Source organism: Falco cherrug, chromosome 10, assembly GCF_023634085.1.
Source record: "Falco cherrug isolate bFalChe1 chromosome 10, bFalChe1.pri, whole genome shotgun sequence".
Classification (NCBI taxonomy): domain Eukaryota; kingdom Metazoa; phylum Chordata; class Aves; order Falconiformes; family Falconidae; genus Falco; species Falco cherrug.
This window is the reverse complement of record NC_073706.1, coordinates 15,177,743-15,198,245: the sequence shown is the minus strand read 5'-3', so window position 1 is coordinate 15,198,245 and position 20,503 is coordinate 15,177,743. Positions and strand designations below refer to the sequence as shown.

General features: G+C 58.0%; 1 protein-coding gene across 1 annotated transcript; it reads right to left on the bottom strand.

Annotated features, from left to right (window-relative positions):
- Positions 1 to 1,560: 1,560 nt before the first annotated feature.
- LOC102055338 (ammonium transporter Rh type A-like) lies at positions 1,561 to 4,109 on the bottom strand. The gene has a single exon (XM_055722475.1). The coding sequence runs from the start codon at positions 3,352 to 3,354 to the stop codon at positions 1,960 to 1,962; it is 1,395 nt and encodes a 464-aa protein (XP_055578450.1). The 5' UTR covers positions 3,355 to 4,109; the 3' UTR covers positions 1,561 to 1,959.
- Between the last annotated feature and the right edge of the window lie 16,394 nt (positions 4,110 to 20,503).

The following is a 20,503-nucleotide window of genomic DNA, read 5'->3' as shown; positions in this document are numbered from 1 at the left end:
CCTCCAGGCTGCGCGTGCATGTGCGTGTGCATGCATGTATACATCCCTGCGTATGTGTGCATGCACGTACATCTGGGTGCATGGGTGCATGGGTGCATGCATGGGATTTTGTGTGTGTGCGTGCATGTGTGTGTGATTGTGTCTGTGCGTGCGTGAGTGTGTGCACATGATTCCTCTCCACGGCTGCTTCCTGAGGGGGTGCTGCAGCCCCCAGCACCACTAGCCCCACGCACCCTCCTCCCTGCCACCGGAGCAGAGCCAGAGCTGGCCGTTGGAGCCGGCAGGCCTCGGCATGGGGGGAAACCAGCGGGACCAGGATGCCAGGCTCAGCAGGAGCACCGGCTCGCATGGAGGCTGGATGCTGCTGATCCAGGCCTTGATGGTATCGCGGCTCCCGGGCGGGCGCTGGCTCCGGCGGCTCTCGACACCCAGCGGGAGCCAGGCAGCGGTGAGGGGCTCAGCCGGACCCTGCTCCCAGTCCACGCTGGTGAGCAGGCGTGCGATGGCTCCCGACACCGGCATGGGGCACGTCCACGCCGGCCCGCCAAGAAGCTGGGGGGCTGCTGGGACTGGGGGCTGGAGGGGACCGAGCTGCCTCTTGCCACCGTGGCCCCCGGCCCCGCTGCTCAGCCCGCGGCATCCTGCACCGGGGCCCATTGTTCGGCCGCGCCGGGCTGCAGGGCAGGATTTCTTTGTCAGAGCTCGGCAATATTTTATTCTAACAATTAACCAAACACACCCGGGCCCCCGAGCCTGTTTGTGATTATTGGAGGGCGAATTCCCCAGCCTCGCTCCCTTTTGGTGTTGGCTGCGCCTGGGGCCGCGCCGGGCGGAGGGGATCCAGCCCCGCTCCCACCAGCTCGGGGTTGGGGACCCCCAACTGTGGCGAGAGCCCCCTGGTCCTGCAGCCGGCACTGGGGGGGCTTGGTTGCCTCGACCCCCTCGGGATCCCATGAGCATCGCTGACATTGTCTCCGCAGCAGCGGGATCTGTGGTGGCACAGGGGCAGCGGTGACTCATGGCAGGGGGGGTGTGAATCACAGCCCTTGCTTTCTGGGCAGGATGCGGCCCCGCGCTCGCAGCTTGCCTCATGCCAGCGATGGACCACAGGCTTTGTCCTCCACGGGGTGGAAGTGGCTTGCTGCCTGGGGTGGGATGGGACGGGGCCATCGCTCTTCCTCGGGGGCCCCCCAGCACCCTGGGATGCCAGTGCAGCTTTCCCAGCCCCAGCTTCGGGGTGGGATGAGGGTGCTGTGGGGTGCAGGTCCCTCCTGCATGCTGGCTCTCTCCAAGACTCCTCGCCATGCTCTGTTCCTCCTTAGGGCTGCTTGCTGGCACCTCCCTTTGCAAACTATCCTGGAGAGCAGATCATCCAGCACAGGCTACCAAATCCCCATAAAATCCCTTGCTTGGGGCAGCTCATCTCATCTCACCTCGCCCCACCACTGCCTTTCCACCCTCCTGGCAGTGGATGCTGAGTCCCCAGCCCAGTGCTGTGGCTGGAGCCGGCAGGGAGCCGACAGCCCTTGCCAGGTGCTGCCCATCGTGGGCAGGGGAGTCAAGGGTTGGGACGGGCACTGCAGGTGATGCCATCCACAGATTGCGAAGCAGCCGGTGCCCTGCGGCAGGGCTGTCCAAGTTAGCCGGGGGTTGAGCCATCCCAGGGGAGACACCCTGAGCAGGTTGTTTCTCTGGTTGCTGTCAGGGATGGATGGATCCTGGGAGCAGCCAGGGCAGAGGAGGGGGTTTGCAGACACAGGGTAGGAGGACAGAGGAGGGACTGGTGCCGTGGTGCGGCCCTGGCCCTGGAGCATCCTTGGCAGCCAGATCCAGGCATGGGGCAGGGAGTGGGCACAGGCAGCATCTCCTGCCCACTGCTCTGTGCCAGCGGTGGAGGCAGAAAGAGTGTACCCCTGAGCCGGTTCCCTGGCTCCTGCTGTGGCTACCACATGCCAGCACCTAAACGTGCTCCTTCAGAGCCAGGGCTACTTCCTCAGCAGTGCCGCCTGGCCCCAGGCTCTCACTCTGATCCTGAATCTTAAAATACAGTGAGTCATCGAAGCAGAGCTGCTCGGGTGGCTGGGGCAGACAGGGCAGCCGGAGCACTGCACCGGTGAGCAGCCCGGCGAGCAGCGAGCCCCCACCAGCCACTGCCAGCCCTGCCACCTGGTACAGCGCCTGCCTGCCCGCCCCGTGGTCTTCCCACTGTCCCACCACCACCTCGCTGGCATTGCCCCCAGTGGGCGACCCCTGGGAGAAGTGGGAGCTGGAGGTGTTGTTGGATGCCACCAGGATGGCCATGGCGCTGGCTGCAGCACCAAGGATGCCGGGCAAGCCGTGGAGGTTGTGGATGCCACACTGGTCCTGCAGTGTGAGCTTGCTCACCAGGAGTGGGGTGAGGAACCTGAAGCCAAGGATGCACACCACAGCCGAGAGGCTGCCCAGGGCAAGAGCAGCTACCGGTGGCATGGCCATGTCAGCGACCGTGCCGATGGCCACCCCGCCGGCCAGGCTGCCGTTCTGCAGGTGGCCAGGGCTGAGCTTGCCGTCCCTCTCCAGCAGGCTGGAGACCACTACAGTGGTCACAGCACTGGCGCTCATGGCCAGGAGGGTGTTCAGGATGGCGCGGTGCTGGGCATCTCCCGGTTGGCAGAGGATAGCTATGAAGCTGGGCCAGAAAACCCAGAGGATAAGTGTCCCCACCAGGGACAGGAGGTCAGAGTGGGGTGTTGGGGTCTCCTTGGGATGCACTGGCCACTGTGCCGTCCTGAACAGAGCCTTGGACACACCGAGGCCGAAATAGCAGGAGAAGACGTGGATCGTGATGGTACCTCCCGCATCCAGGACACCCAGAGATGTGATGATGGCCCACTCACTGGCGAGGTAGACGGGGACTTCGCAGGTGGCCATGATGAGGAGCTGGCAGAGGCTGGTCCTCCCCAGGACAGCTCCCACGGAGATAAGCACTGTCACGGCAGCAAACTCAGTGGTGAGGAGGTTGTGGAGGTCTAGACGCACCTGACCATGGTGGAAATGATGGAGCAAGCCCTGCAGCACCAGCGCCCATTGCATGGAGAAGTTGAGCAGGAGGAAGTTGTGGGTGAGGACACTGAGCCCATAGCGGGGCAGGAACGTCAGCAGGAGACCCAGCCCCACCACCAGCATCACCTGGATGTCCTGGAAGAGGGGGAAGATGCCGTAGAGTTGGTTGGCCATGAAGTTGGTGTCCGCTGCCTGCGCTGAGGGCTCATTGTAGTTGACGAAGAAGGCGAAGAAAAGGAGCAGGGCACCTTGGAAGAGTCCCAGGAAGAGGGGCAGGAGGCGGCGGGGGTGGGCAGGGGGTGGTGTGGCCATCCTAGGGGGACAGGAGAGGACGGTGACCGGTGGGGTGGCTGGGCACAGAGCAGCAGCCCGGCAGCACTCGCAGGGTGAGCTCCGCTTGCTCCTACATTGGGTGTTTTATGGCCATGGTTAATCTTTAACCAAAGATATAAGTTTATGTGCCAGAAAAGGAGTTTTTTTCCCCATCCCTTCTTTAAACACGACGCCCATAAATTACTCACATGCTCTTGTTTGGCCACCATAAAGTGGACATGATGGGGGCTGTGATTTTGAAGGGAACCAAGAAAAACCTGCCATGGGACCGAGCGGGGAGAAGGGTGATCTGCGAGGAGCTGGCCAGGGATGAGGCTACCATGGCATGGACCCCATTTAATCCATCCCCATTTGAGAGTGCGGACCACACTGCTGAAACCCCGGGAGCGATGCTGGGCACGCAGACCCCCCCAGCTCCTGGCCTGGCTCTGCCACATCCCACGCAGGGATGGCTCTGGCACTGCCACCGCCCTACGCTGCGGGATGATGCACGTTTTGCTCAGCAACTGCCCGGATTTTGTGAAGCGCCATAAAGTTCTAAAATCAGGGCTGAGAAGATCATTTTCTCACAGGTTTGCATTGGCTTAAATGGCTGGAAATTCATTAACAATTAGCGCGCGAGAAAAACAAAGCCCAGAGCAGCCAAGCAGCTACCCCGAAGTTTCTGGGTTGCTGCTTAGTGTGACATTTTGCCAGTGAATGTCTGGAAAAAAAAATAAAAAAAAATATATGAGAACCACAAGAACAAAAGGCAGAAGGGTTGGTAAATATTTGTTCCAGAGAGAAGATATTTTTGTGCTGTCCCTGATCTCAACACCCCTGCCGCGGGCGCTGGCTCTGCGCCGCTCTTCGTCATTGTAACTGGAGGATGAGGCAGGCGAGGGCGCAAAATGGGAAACAATTGTTGAATAATCTGTGCAAGGCTCCTCTGCCAAACCCTCCCCGGCCATTTTTCAACCCAAGGATGCTGGAAATAGGGGCAACATATAGGAGGAGGAGGTGCTTTGAAGGTAGCGCCTCTGGGGGTTGAGGAGGGGCTGTGTTGCGCCCAAGCCGCAGCTGAGGGCAGCGGAGAGGTGGTGAGAGCTGTGGGAGGTTGCTGGATGGGACCCGGGATGCTTTGTCTGCCCGTAACACGTCCCTGCTGCACGGCTGGTGATGCTAACGGCAGCGGCTGCTCCTGCGGGGATCCCTTGCCCAAGGAAATGTGGGGCTGAGGTCCCCACAGTGCCATACATCTCCCTCCAGTGTCCCCGGGGTGGCTGGGGATGGGATGGGATGAGTGGGCAGGATGCTGCCCTTGCTCCTGCCTGTGCCCATGCCGGGGACACAGCCTGATCCACCTCCCACAGCTGCTGCCAGCTCCCACCTCCACCGGGGCAGCCAGGATGAGGGACAAGAGGACGCAGGCGACACCTCCTTCACTGCTTGCTGGTATAAAAAAAGCAAAGAAGGGTGATTTCAGCCCCCTGACCCCTCACGCGTGACCCTTCACATGCCACGCCAGCCCTCCAAAGGGATTTTCAAGGGAACAGCTCGGCACAGTAAAACCTCTTTTGTTGATGGCGGCTGAGATAAAACCTCAGGGTGATGCTCAGAGAGGGTAGGACTCCTGAAACAGAGGAGCTGGGTGAAGCATTTTGGCCTCAGTTGGGCAAAGAAGCTGCATGTGAACAAGGGTAGGGCTCCCCTCGGTGTGCCGGCACTGGGGTGCTCGCTGCTGCACGCTTGCTCCCTCCTGCTGCCCCACAGCCGCTCAGCCCTTCCCATCCCACATTGGTGTGGGGCTCTTGTAAGGTGAAGGTTAAATAAAATACTAACAGGAAAAGCTTTTGAACAGATCTTTTAAAAAGCAGAGCGCTTCCATGGTTTCAAGGTTCTGGCACAGTGCCTCCTGCAAGGAGAAGGAGGAAGATGCTAGTGGAGTGCATCCTTCTGGAGCATCCCAGGGCTGCCAGATCTGCTGGAGAGGACAAGCATCATGTTGGAAGATTTGGGATGTGGAAGTCCTCCTGGATCTGGCTGTCACCTCTAGCAAGAGGCAGAGGTGGGGAGACACCAGGAGGCTGGGGTGCCCTCACTGGGCTCAGTGTGCCGGGTGGGCAGGTGCTGGGGGGGGCAGTGCCGGGCAGGGCTGCTGGACTCGGTGCTTGGGGATGGGTGTTTCAGGAGGTGACATGGCTCCTTATCTCATTCAGTGGGTGATAAGGAGTTGCAGGCTCAGCGGGAAGTCCTTGGACATGTGCTTTTTCCACCTGGAAATCTGGCAGCACTTGGGGATTTGGGATGCTTATTTGGGCTCCCAAAGGGGCAGAAGCCAGTGGAGGGGCTCCTCTGCAACCCACAGCCCCTCGCATCCCCCCTGCCAGCATCCCCAGCTCTGCTGCACACACCGTGGGGCTGAGCTGTGCGGCAGGTGGGGACATGTGGAGCTATCCACCGCCATGCTCCTTTGCTGAGCTGGTGGGTACCACCATCCTCTTCCCTTGGGAAAAAGGCCATCCTTTCAACATTCCTGCTTCCCAAACCAGATGAGGTGCAAAGAGCAGCGATGCCCAAGCCCTCCCCAGACCAAAGACCCTGCTGCAGAGAGGGGAGAAACCCTGCTGGGGCACAGTTTAAAAAATAACCTTTATGGCACCCATAAAGGAAGGTTGAAGTTTCAAGAGGTCGCTGGGAAGGTGAAAGTCCCCCCCTGGCCCCGGAGCACCCCCGAGGGCGGCGAATGATTAACCTCATGGTGCAGGGTGTGCCGGTGGGATGCCACGGTCCTTGCAGGGAGAACCCGGTGCCGGGGGGAAGGTCTGGTCACTCCAGTAACGTTTTCCAGGCATGGAGAGTTTTCTTTCGGCACCGAAGGAGCGGGGATGGAGGAAGCATCTGGCGAAGGCCGGGGTGGTGGGGAGGGGAGCATTGAATTCCACCCCCCACGTCCCCCTTTCACTGTGTGGGCAGTTGTTTTATGGCAGGAGGACTGGGGAACCATTTTAGCATGATCCACGCTGAGACTGCTAGAGGAGTTCCCCGCTGAGGGCTGGATACAAAGAAAAGCTGAATTAACCGAGGGTCATATAAGGCAACAGGATCTGACAGATCTGAGCCAATATATGCTGGCAACAGCCAGTCCATGGCACTGTGAGAAACACTCCTGCAAATTTAACAAATCCCTATGGTCTAGAAAGTCATGTACAAGAAATTACTAATGAAGGGATCTAGTCATATCTGGATTTCCAGACGTTGGTCATGCTCCCACCGCGTTTTGCAGGCCATATAAGTACATGGATCTGAATCCCGGGTGCTGGAGACCGGGAGGATTGTTCCGATCGTCTTGTCTGACCTCCTGCGTCAGACGAGGGCTCCCGGCGAGGAGGGGATGCTCAGCCCAGCCGGGCGGCAGCGGCCGGATCCTGCAGCTGTGCCGAGCTGGGGTTGGCTGGGGAAGCCCGGTGGGGTGCGAGGGTTGGGAATGCTGTGGTGGCGCAGGGGTGGCTGGGTGCCCCCACCCCATGGTCGTGCACTGGCACCTGGGGATGGGCGCTGGGGACCCGCTGCCAGGCAGGAGGGAGCAGGAGCTCTGGCTTTATCCCCACAGGGCAGCGAGAGGATGCCCGGCCAAGGCACCGCGCGGTGGGAGGAACTGCTGACGGCTCCCCCGGCCTCAGCATCGCTTTTCTCCCCACCACCCCCTCCAGCTGCTCTCCTGAGCCCGGAGTACCCCCAAATTCCCCATTCCCTAAAGATCCTGCTGGCAAGCCAGGCTACCCATGGAGCTACGCCTGGCTCCTGCTCCAATCTCTCCGTCGGTCCTACATAAACACCCGCCTGGTGTCTAAGCGAGCTGGGAGTGAGCACCACGAGCGTTTTAAAAGCTCCCGTCCAGCTCTGACCCCAGGAGCCCTGGTGCCGGCTGTCAGGCGGTGGGCAGGGGGCCAGCCCCCCCCTCCCCTGCCCCTCGCAGCCGGGTCCTACCGGGAGGGGGGACACAAAGCCGAACAGACGTCACACCGGCATCACGCGGTCCGAGTGGCCTTCTCCATCTTGTTAGCACATTGTGTAACACAACATGTGGAGGCGCTGGGACCGCACACACATGCACTCCCCGACAGCCCAACCAGGGGGAAAAGAAGGAGAAAAAAACCCAACACCAAAAACCCAAGAAAAAGAAAAAAAAAAAAAAAAAAGGAAGCAATTTAAGCTTTGAATCTTTCTCTTTAAAATGTTCTCATGGCTTCATTAGAATTTGCAGCCACAGAGGCTTTGAAGAGCATGGTATAAGGAGTGAAACATCTGGAAAAATTAGGATTAATGAAAACATAATTCCCAAGACTAAAGGAAAGATTAATCCTGCGTTACCACTTGTGTGTTCCACAGCTTTTCCCCAGCTCGTAACACTGAACTTATTAAATCGCCCTGAGCTGAGTTTTCCTTTTTCTCTCTCCCTCCCCTATTGAGCCCGATGGAAGCGACCGGTGCCAAATGTAACGATAACCAACTGCGCCCAGCAGCGGGGGCCTGAGCATGCCACCACCCCCCCCCGCCCCCAGGTGGGCACCCACAGCCTGCCGCACCCACTGGTGGGGGTCCTGGGATGAGGGTCCCACGTGGTGGGGATCCTGTGGGTGCTGGGGAGGCTCTGTGCTTGAGGCGATGGGTGCTGTACCCCAGCAGGGCTGCACCTGTGGCCGTGCATGCTCCTGAGCAGGATGGGGCCCAATCGGCCCCTAAGACAGGGGGATGCTGGGGAATTAAATAATAAATTAATAAACTGCCCTTTCGAATGCTTGGCAGGGTTGGAACTGGAGTGGCCCTGAGGTGCTGGCATCTCTGGGTGGCATCTCTGCAAATGCGAGGCTAGCCCTGGTGCCGTGCTGCACTGTGCCATGCTGTGCCATGCCGTGCCGTGCCATGTCATGCTGTGTTGTGTCATGCTGTGCCATGTCATGCTGTGCTGTGCTGTGCCGAGTCATGCCGTGCTGTGCTGTGTCATGCTGTGCCGTGCCATGCTGTGCCATGCCATGCCATGCTGTGCTGTGTCATGCCATGCTGTGCTGTGCCATGCCATGCCATGCTGTGCTGTGTCATGCCATGCTGTGCCACGCCATGCCGTGCTGTGCCATGCCACATGCTGTGCCTGTGCTGGCGCTACTCCCTGCTCCTGCAGTGGCTGCGTTCCATTGCCACAGAGCCAGGCTTTGGGCAGGGCACAGGGACACCCCAGCCCCATGCCACCTTGCTGCGCCGGGCTCTGCGGCTGCAGCGGGGCCGTGACATGCCATGGTGCTGGAGAGTACTGGGGGCTTGCACTGGCGGTGCCACCCCCTGCTTGAGCCCCCTGGGCAGCACTGGCGCAGGGTCTCAGGCTGCTCTGGAGTGGATCTCAGTCATGCAGTGGGACCAGCTGGGGAAGGTGCTCTTGGGTGACTGACCCTTTGTCCCTGTAAAATACTGCAATAAATTCCTCTTTATTTGGGGCAGCGATGCCACCAGCAAGTAGCACATGAGTACCCGTGTTGGTTTTGGGGGGTCACATCAGATGTTTGTCCCTGCAGCTCTGTCGCTGCAGACACCAATGTGTAAAAACGGATGGAGCCGGGGTCGGAGCGTGTTCCTCTGTGGATCAAGCGGCAGTGCAGCCCTCTATAGCATGGTGCTTCTTGAGAAGAATGAGAGAAAGCAGATTTCACTTCATTACGTCTTCATCCGTCCCACGCTGGGTGCAGGGATGCCGGGCAGTGCCAACTCCACGCCGAGGCCAGCTCTGCTCAGCACCCCACAGCAGCTCTCCCGGCAGCCAGCGGCACCAGCCCCCTGCTGCTGCAGCCCCCCATGAGCACTGGGATGCTCTGGAGGAGCCACACGGGATGGGGACAGGGAGCAGCACCCACTCTGCAAGTCCCTGCTGGGGTTTGGGTGGTCTTTTGCCTGCTGGGGTGCTCCCCAGGACCTCAGAGCCAGGGGAATCCAATGTGGCCTGCACCCCTTGCTCGTCTGCTGCCCCTGCTGTGGCCAGGGTGGTGGCGCTGGGGCCAAAGGCTGGTTTGCCCCACGCATGGGGAAAAAGGCCTCGTGCCCCACACATGGGGCAGAGGAGGGGGCCAACCCCCCCAGAAGGAGAGGCGTCAGGGGACCCGACAGAACTCCCCTGCCTCCTTCCCACGCTGCCGCCCCGCTCGGCGCTCCTGCTTGTTTTCCAGAAAGGAAACCAGCGACCTTGCTATTTTTTTTTTTTTGTAAAAATTTTTTTCTCTTTTTTTCCCTTGTGCATGTGCGAGCGGCGGGGCCCAGCTGGGGGGCAGCGGCAGCGGTGCCGGGTGCCGGCGGGCGCCAGGTGCCGGCGGGGCGGCGCGGGAGGTGCCCGGTGGCCATGGGGGGACAATGGCGGCGGCGGCCCGTGGCGCTCGCGGCCGTATTGTGTGAGTGAGGAGGAGATGGATGAAGGTCACATCCTGCCACTCTTCCGATGCCCGGCACCAGGAAAAAGCTGTGCTTTGTAAATATAAAAATAAACAACAAACTCTTCCCCCCATTTACCACCTTCCCCCCACCCCAGAGAAAACAACAACAGCCCCGACGGTATCGCAGCCACCTGCTCGGGGAAGTGATTTTTCATATAGGCAGGAAACAGGGGGTCTAATTAAATCTGGGGTCAAGAACATAAAGGGACAACGAAGTTTATTTAGGAATCCTCAAGCAGGGCTGTAGGGGGATGTTCGGTGGGCTGTGGGTGCATGTGCCTCTGTGGGACAGTGTTTTGGGGTGGCTGGGGGGGACCCGGGGGTATTTTGGCCGCAGGGTGGGCTGCAGGGCTTTGCCTTCCTCCTGCCAGTGGGTCCAGTGTGCCTTGGGGGATGGTGGTGGCAGCCCAGTCCTCGCTGGGGCAGGGATGTGGTGGGGGAGTCCCCACTGTCCCCTGTCCCCCCGCGGGTGGAGAAAGGAGCCCGGGGAGCGTCACGCTCAGACCTACAAGAGTGTCCCCAGCCTTCAGCGAGATCATATGAGGTTCCTGTTTCACAAGACGGAGGATGGCATTTCCATTGTGCTCGCCGGGGATGTGTTGCAACGGGGCAGCCGCTTCCATCCTTTGTCCTCCTCCCCACAGAGGAGGAGTCTCAGCCTCTGCCAGGGTGACCCGTCACACCCTGCTCCCCCCACCCCAGCCACCAAATTTGGCTCCGCTGGCTGCAGCAGCCCTCCCCAATGGGTCCCAGCCACAGGCACTGCCCGCACCGCCAGTGCTCTCCGGCTCCGAAGGTGCCACCACGCTGGGTGCCCTTGGCCGGGGGGTTCCCACGGGGCGTAGGGAAACTCCGTGAAGCCGATGCCCATCTCGAGCTGCTCCCGGCACTGACCTCCGGGTGCTCCAGCTGCCTCCGCTACCTGCTGCAAGGCTCCTGCCTAATTTTCACAACAAATTAGCAAACGAGGGGCTGACCCCACCAAAGCCTAACTGGATCCCTGGGTGCTGGCAGCAGCCCCAGCTCTCCTGGGATGATGCCACCATCCCGGCCCCACTCCCCTGCCTGCAGCGGGCAGCTGCCCGCTTTTAGGAAGTGCTGCAGAAACCTTCGCCTTTGGGTCGGGTGCTCCCAGCCCCGACCCGTTTTCTATTCCCCAGCCGGGCCCAATGCTCCAAGTATAAAGTAACACGGCATTGTTACGAAAAATAATTAAACCCCAACAAAAAGGCAAGCAGCAGCTGGAAGGGCAAAATTGGAGCAAGGCGGGCTGGCCGTAACCCTTTGCAGCAGGCGGTGCAGTGTGCGGGGCCGTGGGGTGGGCAGGGCAGGCAGGGCAGGCAGGGGACCAGCATCCTGCATCCCAGCTCTACCGCTGGTGCCTGTGGGAGCAGAAGGGGAGGTGATGGGCTTGAGGTGTCCCAGTGCAGACCATGGGCAGGGTGGGGGGCAGGCTGCGGGCAGGATGGGGAATGGCTCCCCATGGGCAAGGGGGAATTTGTGTCCTGGGGGCTCATAAAACAATGGGATTTTTGCCCAGGATTTAGGGATGGTGGGAGTATCCTGGTCCCCAAATCCCTGTTGAAGGTGCAGGGTCCACTCAGCCTGGGGGCTGCATATCCCCATCCCCACCTATCAGCAGGCATCAGGTCTCTTCTGTGACCCCCGATGGGACACAGGTGCCACCCACCACACCTGGTGGGTGTCCCCTCCCTGCCACCAGTATCCCGCCACCAAGCGGGGTACCAGGGGTGGTGGCGGGGATAAGGATGTGTCCCCAACCGCGGGCCTCGCTCCAGCTGGGCGCTGTTTTGTAAGGACTCCTGGGCCTCTGCGGCACAGAGATAAGCCCAAGAATTCACCGTCAGTTCCAAATATCCCGTCCGCTTCCTCCCGCCGTCCTCGCCGCCGCTCCAGCCCGCTTGTCTCATTTCCGCAGCAGCGTGCTGGGGAGAGCTTCCTGTTTTCCCCCCCGGCCCCGGGGCGGTGGCGGGGGGCTGTGGGGCACGGGGAGGAAGAGCAGGACAATGGGCGCAAGCAGGGATGGGCAGCTGCCCACCTCCTGGGCCTGGGGGTCTGCGCTGGGGACGAGGGGGGTTTCCTCGGTGGTCTGGGATGTGGGTGGCAGGGAGAGGGCTGGCAGGTGGTAGTGGTGGGGATGCAGGTCCTGGGCTGAGCTGAGATTGCGGGTGGGGTTTCTTTCCTCTCCTTTTATTATTTCTTTTCTTGTTTAAGGGGTTTGCTCTAAATTAACCCAAGCTCCCTCCAGAGCATCCTCTCTTCACTGTGGTGGGTGTCACCAGCTGGAGGAGCCCCCCCTCCACCTGGGCATCATGCTGGCATGAAAATGGCAATGGAGCCAGGTACCACAGCTCAGCCCAGCCGCGGTGGAGTAAAGACCTGGGGAGATGAACCTCTCCATGAGGAGATGAACCAATCCCCTAGAACGACTTTTTAGGGTCCCTCCAGTAAAACCACCCACTGCAACCCCCGCCCCAGTCACAGCGTGGGAAAGCAGCATCCCCACGGGACTGCCACCCCCCAGGGGCTGTGCGGCAGGGCAGGGGGCCGGGATGCTGCTCCTCCATCCCAAACCGCAGCCACAGGAAAAAAGGGATCCGCTTTCAGGCTTTACTCGCTCGAAGCCCAGCATCCTCCTCCCACCGCAGGTGGGACTGGCCGGTGGGCAGCCCCGCATCCCCCTGGTTTCAGGGAGGGGAGAAGGCTCCTGCCCCCTGGCTCCCGGGCCGAGTGTGAGTGTTTACTCACCGCCTTTCTCACCGCTCGCAGCGTGGCAGGAGTTATTCAAAGGCGGGCGGAAGCGAGCACAGCAACTGAAACAACAATGAAAAGGAAACGGAGCTTGAAAAATTCTCCGTTCATAAATCAACTGAACTGCAGGTGATCCCTGGGCGGGAGCAGCTGAGGAAAAGACACAGCTCGGCAGGCCAGCAACTAGGAGCCCCCGCCCCCCCAGCAGCAGTGGGGCTGGGGGGCAGGTTGGCTCTGGGTGAGGCTGGGATTGGTGTCCATGTCCCCAGGGCTGCATGCTGGGGACTTTGGGGCAGGTGAGGTGCAGGTACTGCTGGGTTTATTTTTATTCTATAGAAGCAAATCTGGGCGAGAGAGGTGAATCTGTGCCAGGTGGAGCTGCTTTCTGTGGTGGGACCAGTGTTGCACACACACACACACATGCACACGCACACACACGCACGCACACACGCACACACACACACACACCCCTCTGCCTCCCAGGCCAGGGAAACACACAGGGACGCAGACAGCCCACGGATGGGATGGGGCACAGGGGCCATGCCGCAGCTGTGCCGCTACCTCTCGGGGTGGCAGAGTGAGGAGGGGGGGTTATTGTGGTGCTGGGAGGGGGTGCAGAGCAGCCCTTGGCTCTCTCTTCACCTCTCTGCAGCTTCATGACTGCTTTTTTTGGGCTGAAAGGCATCACTTCTGAAGTGCAGGAGCCAACAGGGTGTGGGTGAGCATGGCTCCAGTCTGCGGCCGTGCCACGGGAGATGTCAGGGTTAACGGGATATGATCCAGGGCTCTTGGCAGCATTGGGCTATGGCTCCTCACTGGGATCTCATAAAGGCTTTTTCTTCCTTAGGAAAAGGAGCTGCCACCTTGGGATGGGCTTCTCAGTGCTGGCAGCATCCCTGCACGGGCAGGGGATGGTCGTGGCTGGAAAAATCTCCCCCCACAAGCCAGCTCCTGCAGCATCTTGCTGTGGGCAAGATGGGGACCAGTTTGGACAAACCCAGGTGTGCTTTCCTCACTGCCCCCTCTCTGCCGGTCCGTGAGCTGAGATGTGACCCTGTGGACACCGAAAAGGAGCTTGTGCCCTTGAGATGCATGGACGGCTCCAAGGACCAGGCTGGTGGCAGCAGGCTGAGCCTTACAGTGGAGGAAAGGATCCGGTCATTGTCCCCACACTGAGAAAGCCAGGCAGGATTGTGTGTCCCCCTCTGCTGCTATCTGTCCCCCCTTCCACAACTTGCCTGTCATCTTGTCTTTTGGCAGAGCTGGAAAACTGGGAGACCACCGTAAATAAATCCTGTGTCTTTAAGCCGTTTTGTACAGTACAAGAAAATGCACTCGTTGAATTACAGCTTTTTAATCAAATACATGTAACCATGTCACTTAAAGTGCTCGTGAAAAGCAGGGGGAGAAAAAAAACCCCAACACAATTGGAAGAGCACAATATTAAAACCAGCTGCTTGCTTACCCCCACCACAGTTAATAGTTTTTGAATGTTCTGAATGAGAGAGAAACCAGAGCCAAGCTCCACTTTCATGTCCATCTTTCTGATCAAACCCTGTCAGACGGGGGGAGCCGGGCAGCCTGGCACAGAGGCAGGGGATGCGGGAGGGCTGCGCTTGCCTCTCCTGCCGCTTCTCCCGTCCCCTCAGGCTTTCTCCCCATGGTGATGGGGATGTGGGAATCCGTGGTTTTCCTGCAGGCAAAGCAGCACAGCCCGGCTGGGACCCAGCCTGGAGATGGGAGCACAGGTTGCCCAAGCCTTGTGGTGGTGAAGGATGCTGCCCTGGGACATCACCGCCGCGTTGCATGTCCCCCCCTGCCAAGTTCAACCCAACTCCACCTCCTGATGCTTCTTCCTGCAAGCTGGCATTGCTGCTCATCCCCTGCGGGTGCTGAGGCGCCGCGGTGCCCGCAGCATCCTTTCCTCCGAGCGTGCCGGCGCAGTCCCTCGTGCCACGTCCTTGTGCCCAGTTCCCTTGGGGCACACATGTTGGGACCACCTCGACGTCTACCTCCGGCCTCGCTGGCCACCAACCCCCCCCAGCACAGCCTGCCAACCACCTCGAGCTGTGCGGTTCCCCCGTAACGTGGACCAACGCTCATTAAGCGTGAGGCAGAGACCACCAAATATGTCAAAACACACTTAAAATTTATTGTTTCATACCATACATTTGAGTCTCTTGAACGCTGGCCAGTGTTTCTCCCTCTCCACGATGGGGCCTATCTGCTGTCACCGATGCTTTGCATATATGTATAGCCGGCTTGCTTTCTATCTTTTTTTTTTCTCCTCCTTCTTTCTTTAAATGAAAAATACAAACAATTGATGGAAAATGTACATTTGTTCCATATGGGATGGTCGGAGCATGGAGAGGAGCCAGGAGAGTCATTTTTAGGCAGACTCCTCTCTCCAGCGGATGGCTGGATGGCTTCCCAGAACGGCCCCGCGCGGCCTGGCCTGACTCTCCTGATGAGCCTCAGACAGTCTGTGACGCTCCTCCGTTGGTGGGGGGGGGGGGACATGATTCAGTTCCCTGCTGGGCTCAACCCCCCTGGGGCTGCTGAGTGCAGGGGGAGGGAGAGGCTTCCACCGAGACCCCTGCAACACCCCAGCAGGGCTGAGCTCAGCTGTGTGGGATGCAATGGGGAGACTAGCTTTGCATGGGAGGTTGGATTAGGCTGGTTGAGTTGGGTTGGGTTAGGTAGGCAAGGCTGAGTTGGTTGAGTTAGGTTGGGATAGGTTGGCTGGATTAGGCTGGGATAGATTGGTTGGGTTGAGTTGGGTGAAGGTGAGTTAGGATGGGTTGTGTTGCCTTTGGTTGGATTGGGTTGCCTTTGGTGGGTTGGTTTAGTTTGGATTGGGTTGGCTGGGCTGGGTTATACTGGGTTGTACTGGGCTGTGCTGGGTTGTGTTGGGTTAGGTTGTGTTGTATTGGTTGAGTTGGTTGTATTGGGTTGTGTTGACTTGAGTTGTATTGGGTTGGGTTAGGTGACCTCTGGAGAACACTACCATCTCTTCCATGAGCCTTTGGCCTCTGGGTGCACCACAGCATTGCTGGCTCAGCTCAGAAGAGGAGCACAAAGCAGCTCTGATGGATGTCTGTGGGGCTCAGCTTGCCTGAGGGCCAGTGGGGAGAAGAAGCCCCCAGACTCCCCCATGACTCACTCAATGAAGGTCAAACCTGCCTCCCTTATGGTCCAAAGGGGACCCCAGTGTGGTGCTGGGTGAGCAGATGGGTGGCGTGGGGCCGGGGGCTGTGGGGTCAGGGGCTGGTGGTGGCCCCAAGGCAGGGGAAAGAATGCAAGGGCTGGTGGGGGCAATGCCATGAGCTGGGGGGCCACGGCCTGAGCTGATGGAGAGGCTGAACTTCCCAGCAAGAGAAATGCTAAAAAAAATATTTCACTTTCCAGGGCACATTAAAGACTCTTCGCTGGCTTTTTTTCTTTTTCTTTTGCAAAACCTGTAATATTTACAACTCCGTGGCCTCAGCTCCCTGCAGCAGCTGGTGGGAGACTTGGGAGAGCATCCATCACCACCCCGCGCTTCGCCGCTGCCCGGCCGGCCGCTCTGGGCACAGCCGTGGAGGAAACGGTGCCTTTCCTGTCCTGCAAGGCGCGTTGAGATTTCCAACCATTTCCTTTCCCAAACTGGGCTGCAAAAAAGAAAGTTGGGGAAGGTTTGGGAACTTTTCTTCTGCTCGGTCAGGAAAGATTGTGCTGGGAACATTTGAAACCTTTCTTCACATTTCAAGCTTTTCCCTTCAGTTCACCTCCACACATATAATGCTGTTACATCTCGAAATGGTTTGCCTCCCATCTAAAAAAAACCTGGAAAGTTTTTTTTATTTTTTCCAGTGCTCTTTTTCTTGAGTCAGGAAATGTTTTGGAGCCGTTTCCCACAAACAGGTTTGGTTTTGATAAATCTTTTTTTTTTTTTTTTTTTTTTTTTTTTCTGGTGGAAGAGGGTGAAAAAAAAGATAATCCCATCACTAGCTCTAGAGCAGCTGCCTGGTGCCGTGGGTGGGGAACCAGCACCGGCAGCATCTTCCCGTTCCCACCAATGTCCCCACTGCAGGGACATGTGGTGGTAAGCACCCAAAATACATGGACTGAAAAGCTCTGATTCCCCCTTAATATCCCAGCTGGGATGGCTTCATCGATGCTGCGCATTCGTGGGTGCATGTCAGCATTCCCTCCCCTCCGAGTGCTCCGGGCCAGGATGGCTCGGGCTGCCCGGAGCTGCCACCGACTGCCCTGGTGGGTCCCACTTGCCCCTGGCTTTGCCATGGCTTTGGCTGCGGGAGCAGCGAGCCTGGGGCTGCGTATCGCTGCGCCCGGCCGGCTGGCACATGCTGTTTTAATATTTGGGTGATGTCATTGAATGCTCTATAATGCTGTTAAAAAACCAGAACGTCTATAAACCTGACCAGTGAACCTCCTGCGGAACACACACACGCATGGGTGTGCGCATGGATACACACACGGGGGGACACACATGCATGCAGATGTGCACACATGTACGTGCACACAGGGGCATGCATGCATGGAGATGCATACATGCATACAGATGCATGCACACATGGATGCACACACAGACATGGATGCGCATGCATATGCACACGTGTATACACATGTGCACGTACAGATAGGTGCACACATGGGTACACGCAGAGGCACACATGTATGTACAGACTCACGCACATGCAGATACACGAAAAGGGACACACATGTACATACACATGCAGAGATGCACACACATGTCTGCAGACATGCAGGCACACACTTAGATACATGCACACAGATACCCAGGCGTGTGCACACATACACAAATGCATGCACACATGAACACACACAGAGATGTGTATACACATGGATCCACACATGTGGATCCACACAAATGCATGCATGCACACATACACAGATGCATGCACACATGAATACACACCAAGATGTGTATACACATGGATGCACACATATGGATACACACAAATGCACACATTCACACACACTCACACACTTCTCACGCCACCCCGACCCTCTCCCTGACGTGCAGCACAACAATAGCCATGGTGTGCAGCACGGGAAGGACAGGGTGGGTGTGCATGGTGTACATGCTGCCCTGGGGACAGTGGCACTCACACGTGTCACGACACGTGGGGACCTCTGCAGAAGCAGCCCCAGTGTGTGGGTCAGCAAGCCCCGAGGGGGTCCCGTGGCACCAGTCCCCAGGGGACACAGAGCAGATGCCACCTGCCTGTAAAGTCCAGGCAGGACCTGGCAGCCCTTCCCCCTCGCCCTGCCCCAGCAGCCATCCTGGGAAAGCCGGCAGGATGAGCCTGTCAGGTTTTACATATACCTGTCAAATACCTTCTCCATATTTCTCCCATAACGACCTGCTAAGAGCCCCTCACTCCTCCTCCCCAGTCCAAAACCATCAGGCCCTGAGCTTTGGAGAGATTAAGTCATAAAAATCAGAAGGGGCTGCATAGTAACAGCCCCGGCCTGAGCCATAACAGCAGTGAAATCATCCCCAAACTATTTCAGCCCCGTCCATTTCCAGTCCCACGTCACACCTGAGCCACCGGCATGCAGCGAAATAAAAGGCTGGTGGATGGTTTCCTGCCCCCAGCGTGGCCTTATGGGGATGGGGGCAGGGAAAGGAGGTGATGTTAGAAATGAAAGGCTCTCCCGGTGCGCAGGCTGGCTGTCCCTGCCCAGTCCTGGTACCAGAGCAGCGCAGGATGTGTCCGAGGGACAGCTGAGCACGTAGGCACAGCTGGAGCAGCCCAGCCCACCCCCAGCTGGCTTTTCTGACCCATGGTTTACATGAATTGACCTCACGCTCAGCAAACCCACGAGGCCAAACAGCCAAAGCCAAGTCAAACTGGGAGATAGGGGGTTTAGCATCGAATCAAATACAGCTAATTAGTGGTGTGGTTAAAGCTCATCAGGGAGCCAGCACCCCTTCCAGGATCTGTCTAGCTCTCTGTCCTCCTGACAGAGCCAGACCAGCCCCGGTGCTGACCAGCCCAGTCAAACCCTGGGTTTTGAGAGGGCCAAATCCTGTCCTGTCCATGGCTAAAACATAATGCTGCAGCTCTGATGCCATGGGAAGGTGCTGGTCCAAACCGCTGCCAGCTGGGTACCAGTCACACGCTGCCGGCTCGAAGGCAAGGCTGGAGGAGCGGCCCTGGTTTGGGGCACTTCTTGATGAACTTGATCTCAAACCGGTGAGTTTATGTGAAAAAGGCTGTGTGAAGCAGCGAGCGACGGGAGGAGGTGGCACCCACGGGGCCTGGCACGGGTCCTTCTGCCCGCTGTCTGACCCAAACCTGTGCTCTTGTTTTCTTCCTCTCTCCTTTCCCTTCTTTCTCATTTCCCCATGACCCGGGGTAGGGCTGGCCAGCGAGACGGGGCAGCCATGCATTGTTCACAGCCTCGATTGCAATTAGGCTTTATTATTAATAAAAACACCCAGGGCTGAGTTAGGTAGGAGGGTTTGCAGGGCCCTGCCTGCTTTTGTGTAGAAGCAAGTCAGGGCTTTGCTGGCAAGCACTGCTCAGTGTTAGTGATGCAGAGCTGGGGAGCCATAATCTGGTGCTGGGTCTTGGTGACCTGGGGACGGGCAGGCATGGCAGGTCCCCACAAACGGCCCTGGCACCGCTCGGTGCTTGTGCAGCGATGCAGCAGCCGTGGTTTCAACACGATGCATCCCTGGTGCATTTACGGGAGTGACCATCCTGCAGTTTTCAGTCTGGTACTCTCCCCAGCCCCATGGCAGCATCCTCAGGCACAAAGAGATCCCCCCGCTCCCCACCCAGCCCCACAGCAAAGTTATATTTTCAAGAGTTTTGCAGTGCAGGTGCTTTGCGAAAGCTCCTATCCATGCCCAGCCACACTGCCGGTGCTGCCAAGCACCCGAAACCCAGGCACGCTGGACCCAAAGTGCTCCAGAGCAAGGAACACAGCCAAAAAACCACCCCAAGGATTTCTAGCTATCCTCTGAGATCAGAAATGAGCTGGCACGGCCTGATCCATGGGGAAAGAAGGGGATTTCTGCTGCAGAAAGATGACTTAACATGATACGATCCTCTGCCGGCTTCCCCTGGCACCGCTGGGCAGCTGGGCGAGGAGTGGCGTGCGCATCGCTGCTTCGAACCGCAGGAAGTGATCACATCCTCGCCTGGAAGGTACCTGGAAGCTGGGGGCTGGAAAATAAGTCAGGGCTTTCTTTCCCCCTCCCTCCCCATCTCCTTCCTCCCAGGCTGCTTCGGGGAGCAGAGCGGGACGGCTATAGACGGCTGCTTCCTTTCATAGTCATCGGCGGCGGCACAGGATGCTTCTCATTTGGTGTTGTGTTTGTTTGCTGCGGCGCGGGTTCTGGCACCCGCCGGGCGCCCGCCAGCCCTCCCGTGTAGGTAGTGAGGTCATTTTTCCATGTATTCCCCCTTTTTACATACTGTATATGGAAAGACAATGAAGCGCCTTTCTGGCATTTAATGGGAACACGTCGCCAGCCCCCGAAGTGGTCCCGTTTATTAGCGCTTCACATTAAACAACAACAAAAAAAAAGTGAGTCAGGATTTAGTCCTGTTAACACTAATGTGAATTTAATTTAGGAGAAGCTTGAAAATTAATGTCATTTGCTAAATATCCATTTCCCCTAAAAGGCAATTCTTTGCCAACAACAACAAAAAAACCCCTCTTCTTCTATTCAAATATTATTTTTTTTTTAAATAGCCTTTTTTGGTGATATCAGCCTGGTTTAAATCACTCGGCGTTCAAGGAACGGATGTCACTGGGGTTTTATGCAACAGATTGTCAGTTCTCATTTTCAAATTGAACAAAAAAATATTGTAAATCATAAAGTAATTCACTGGAGGGGGATGAAGCTCCAGCAAAGC

What these genes read in the sequence shown, in the direction of transcription:
- LOC102055338 (XM_055722475.1), bottom strand. Translation starts at nt 3,354, where the DNA reads ATGGCCACACCACCCCCTGCCCACCCCCGCCGCCTCCTGCCCCTCTTC.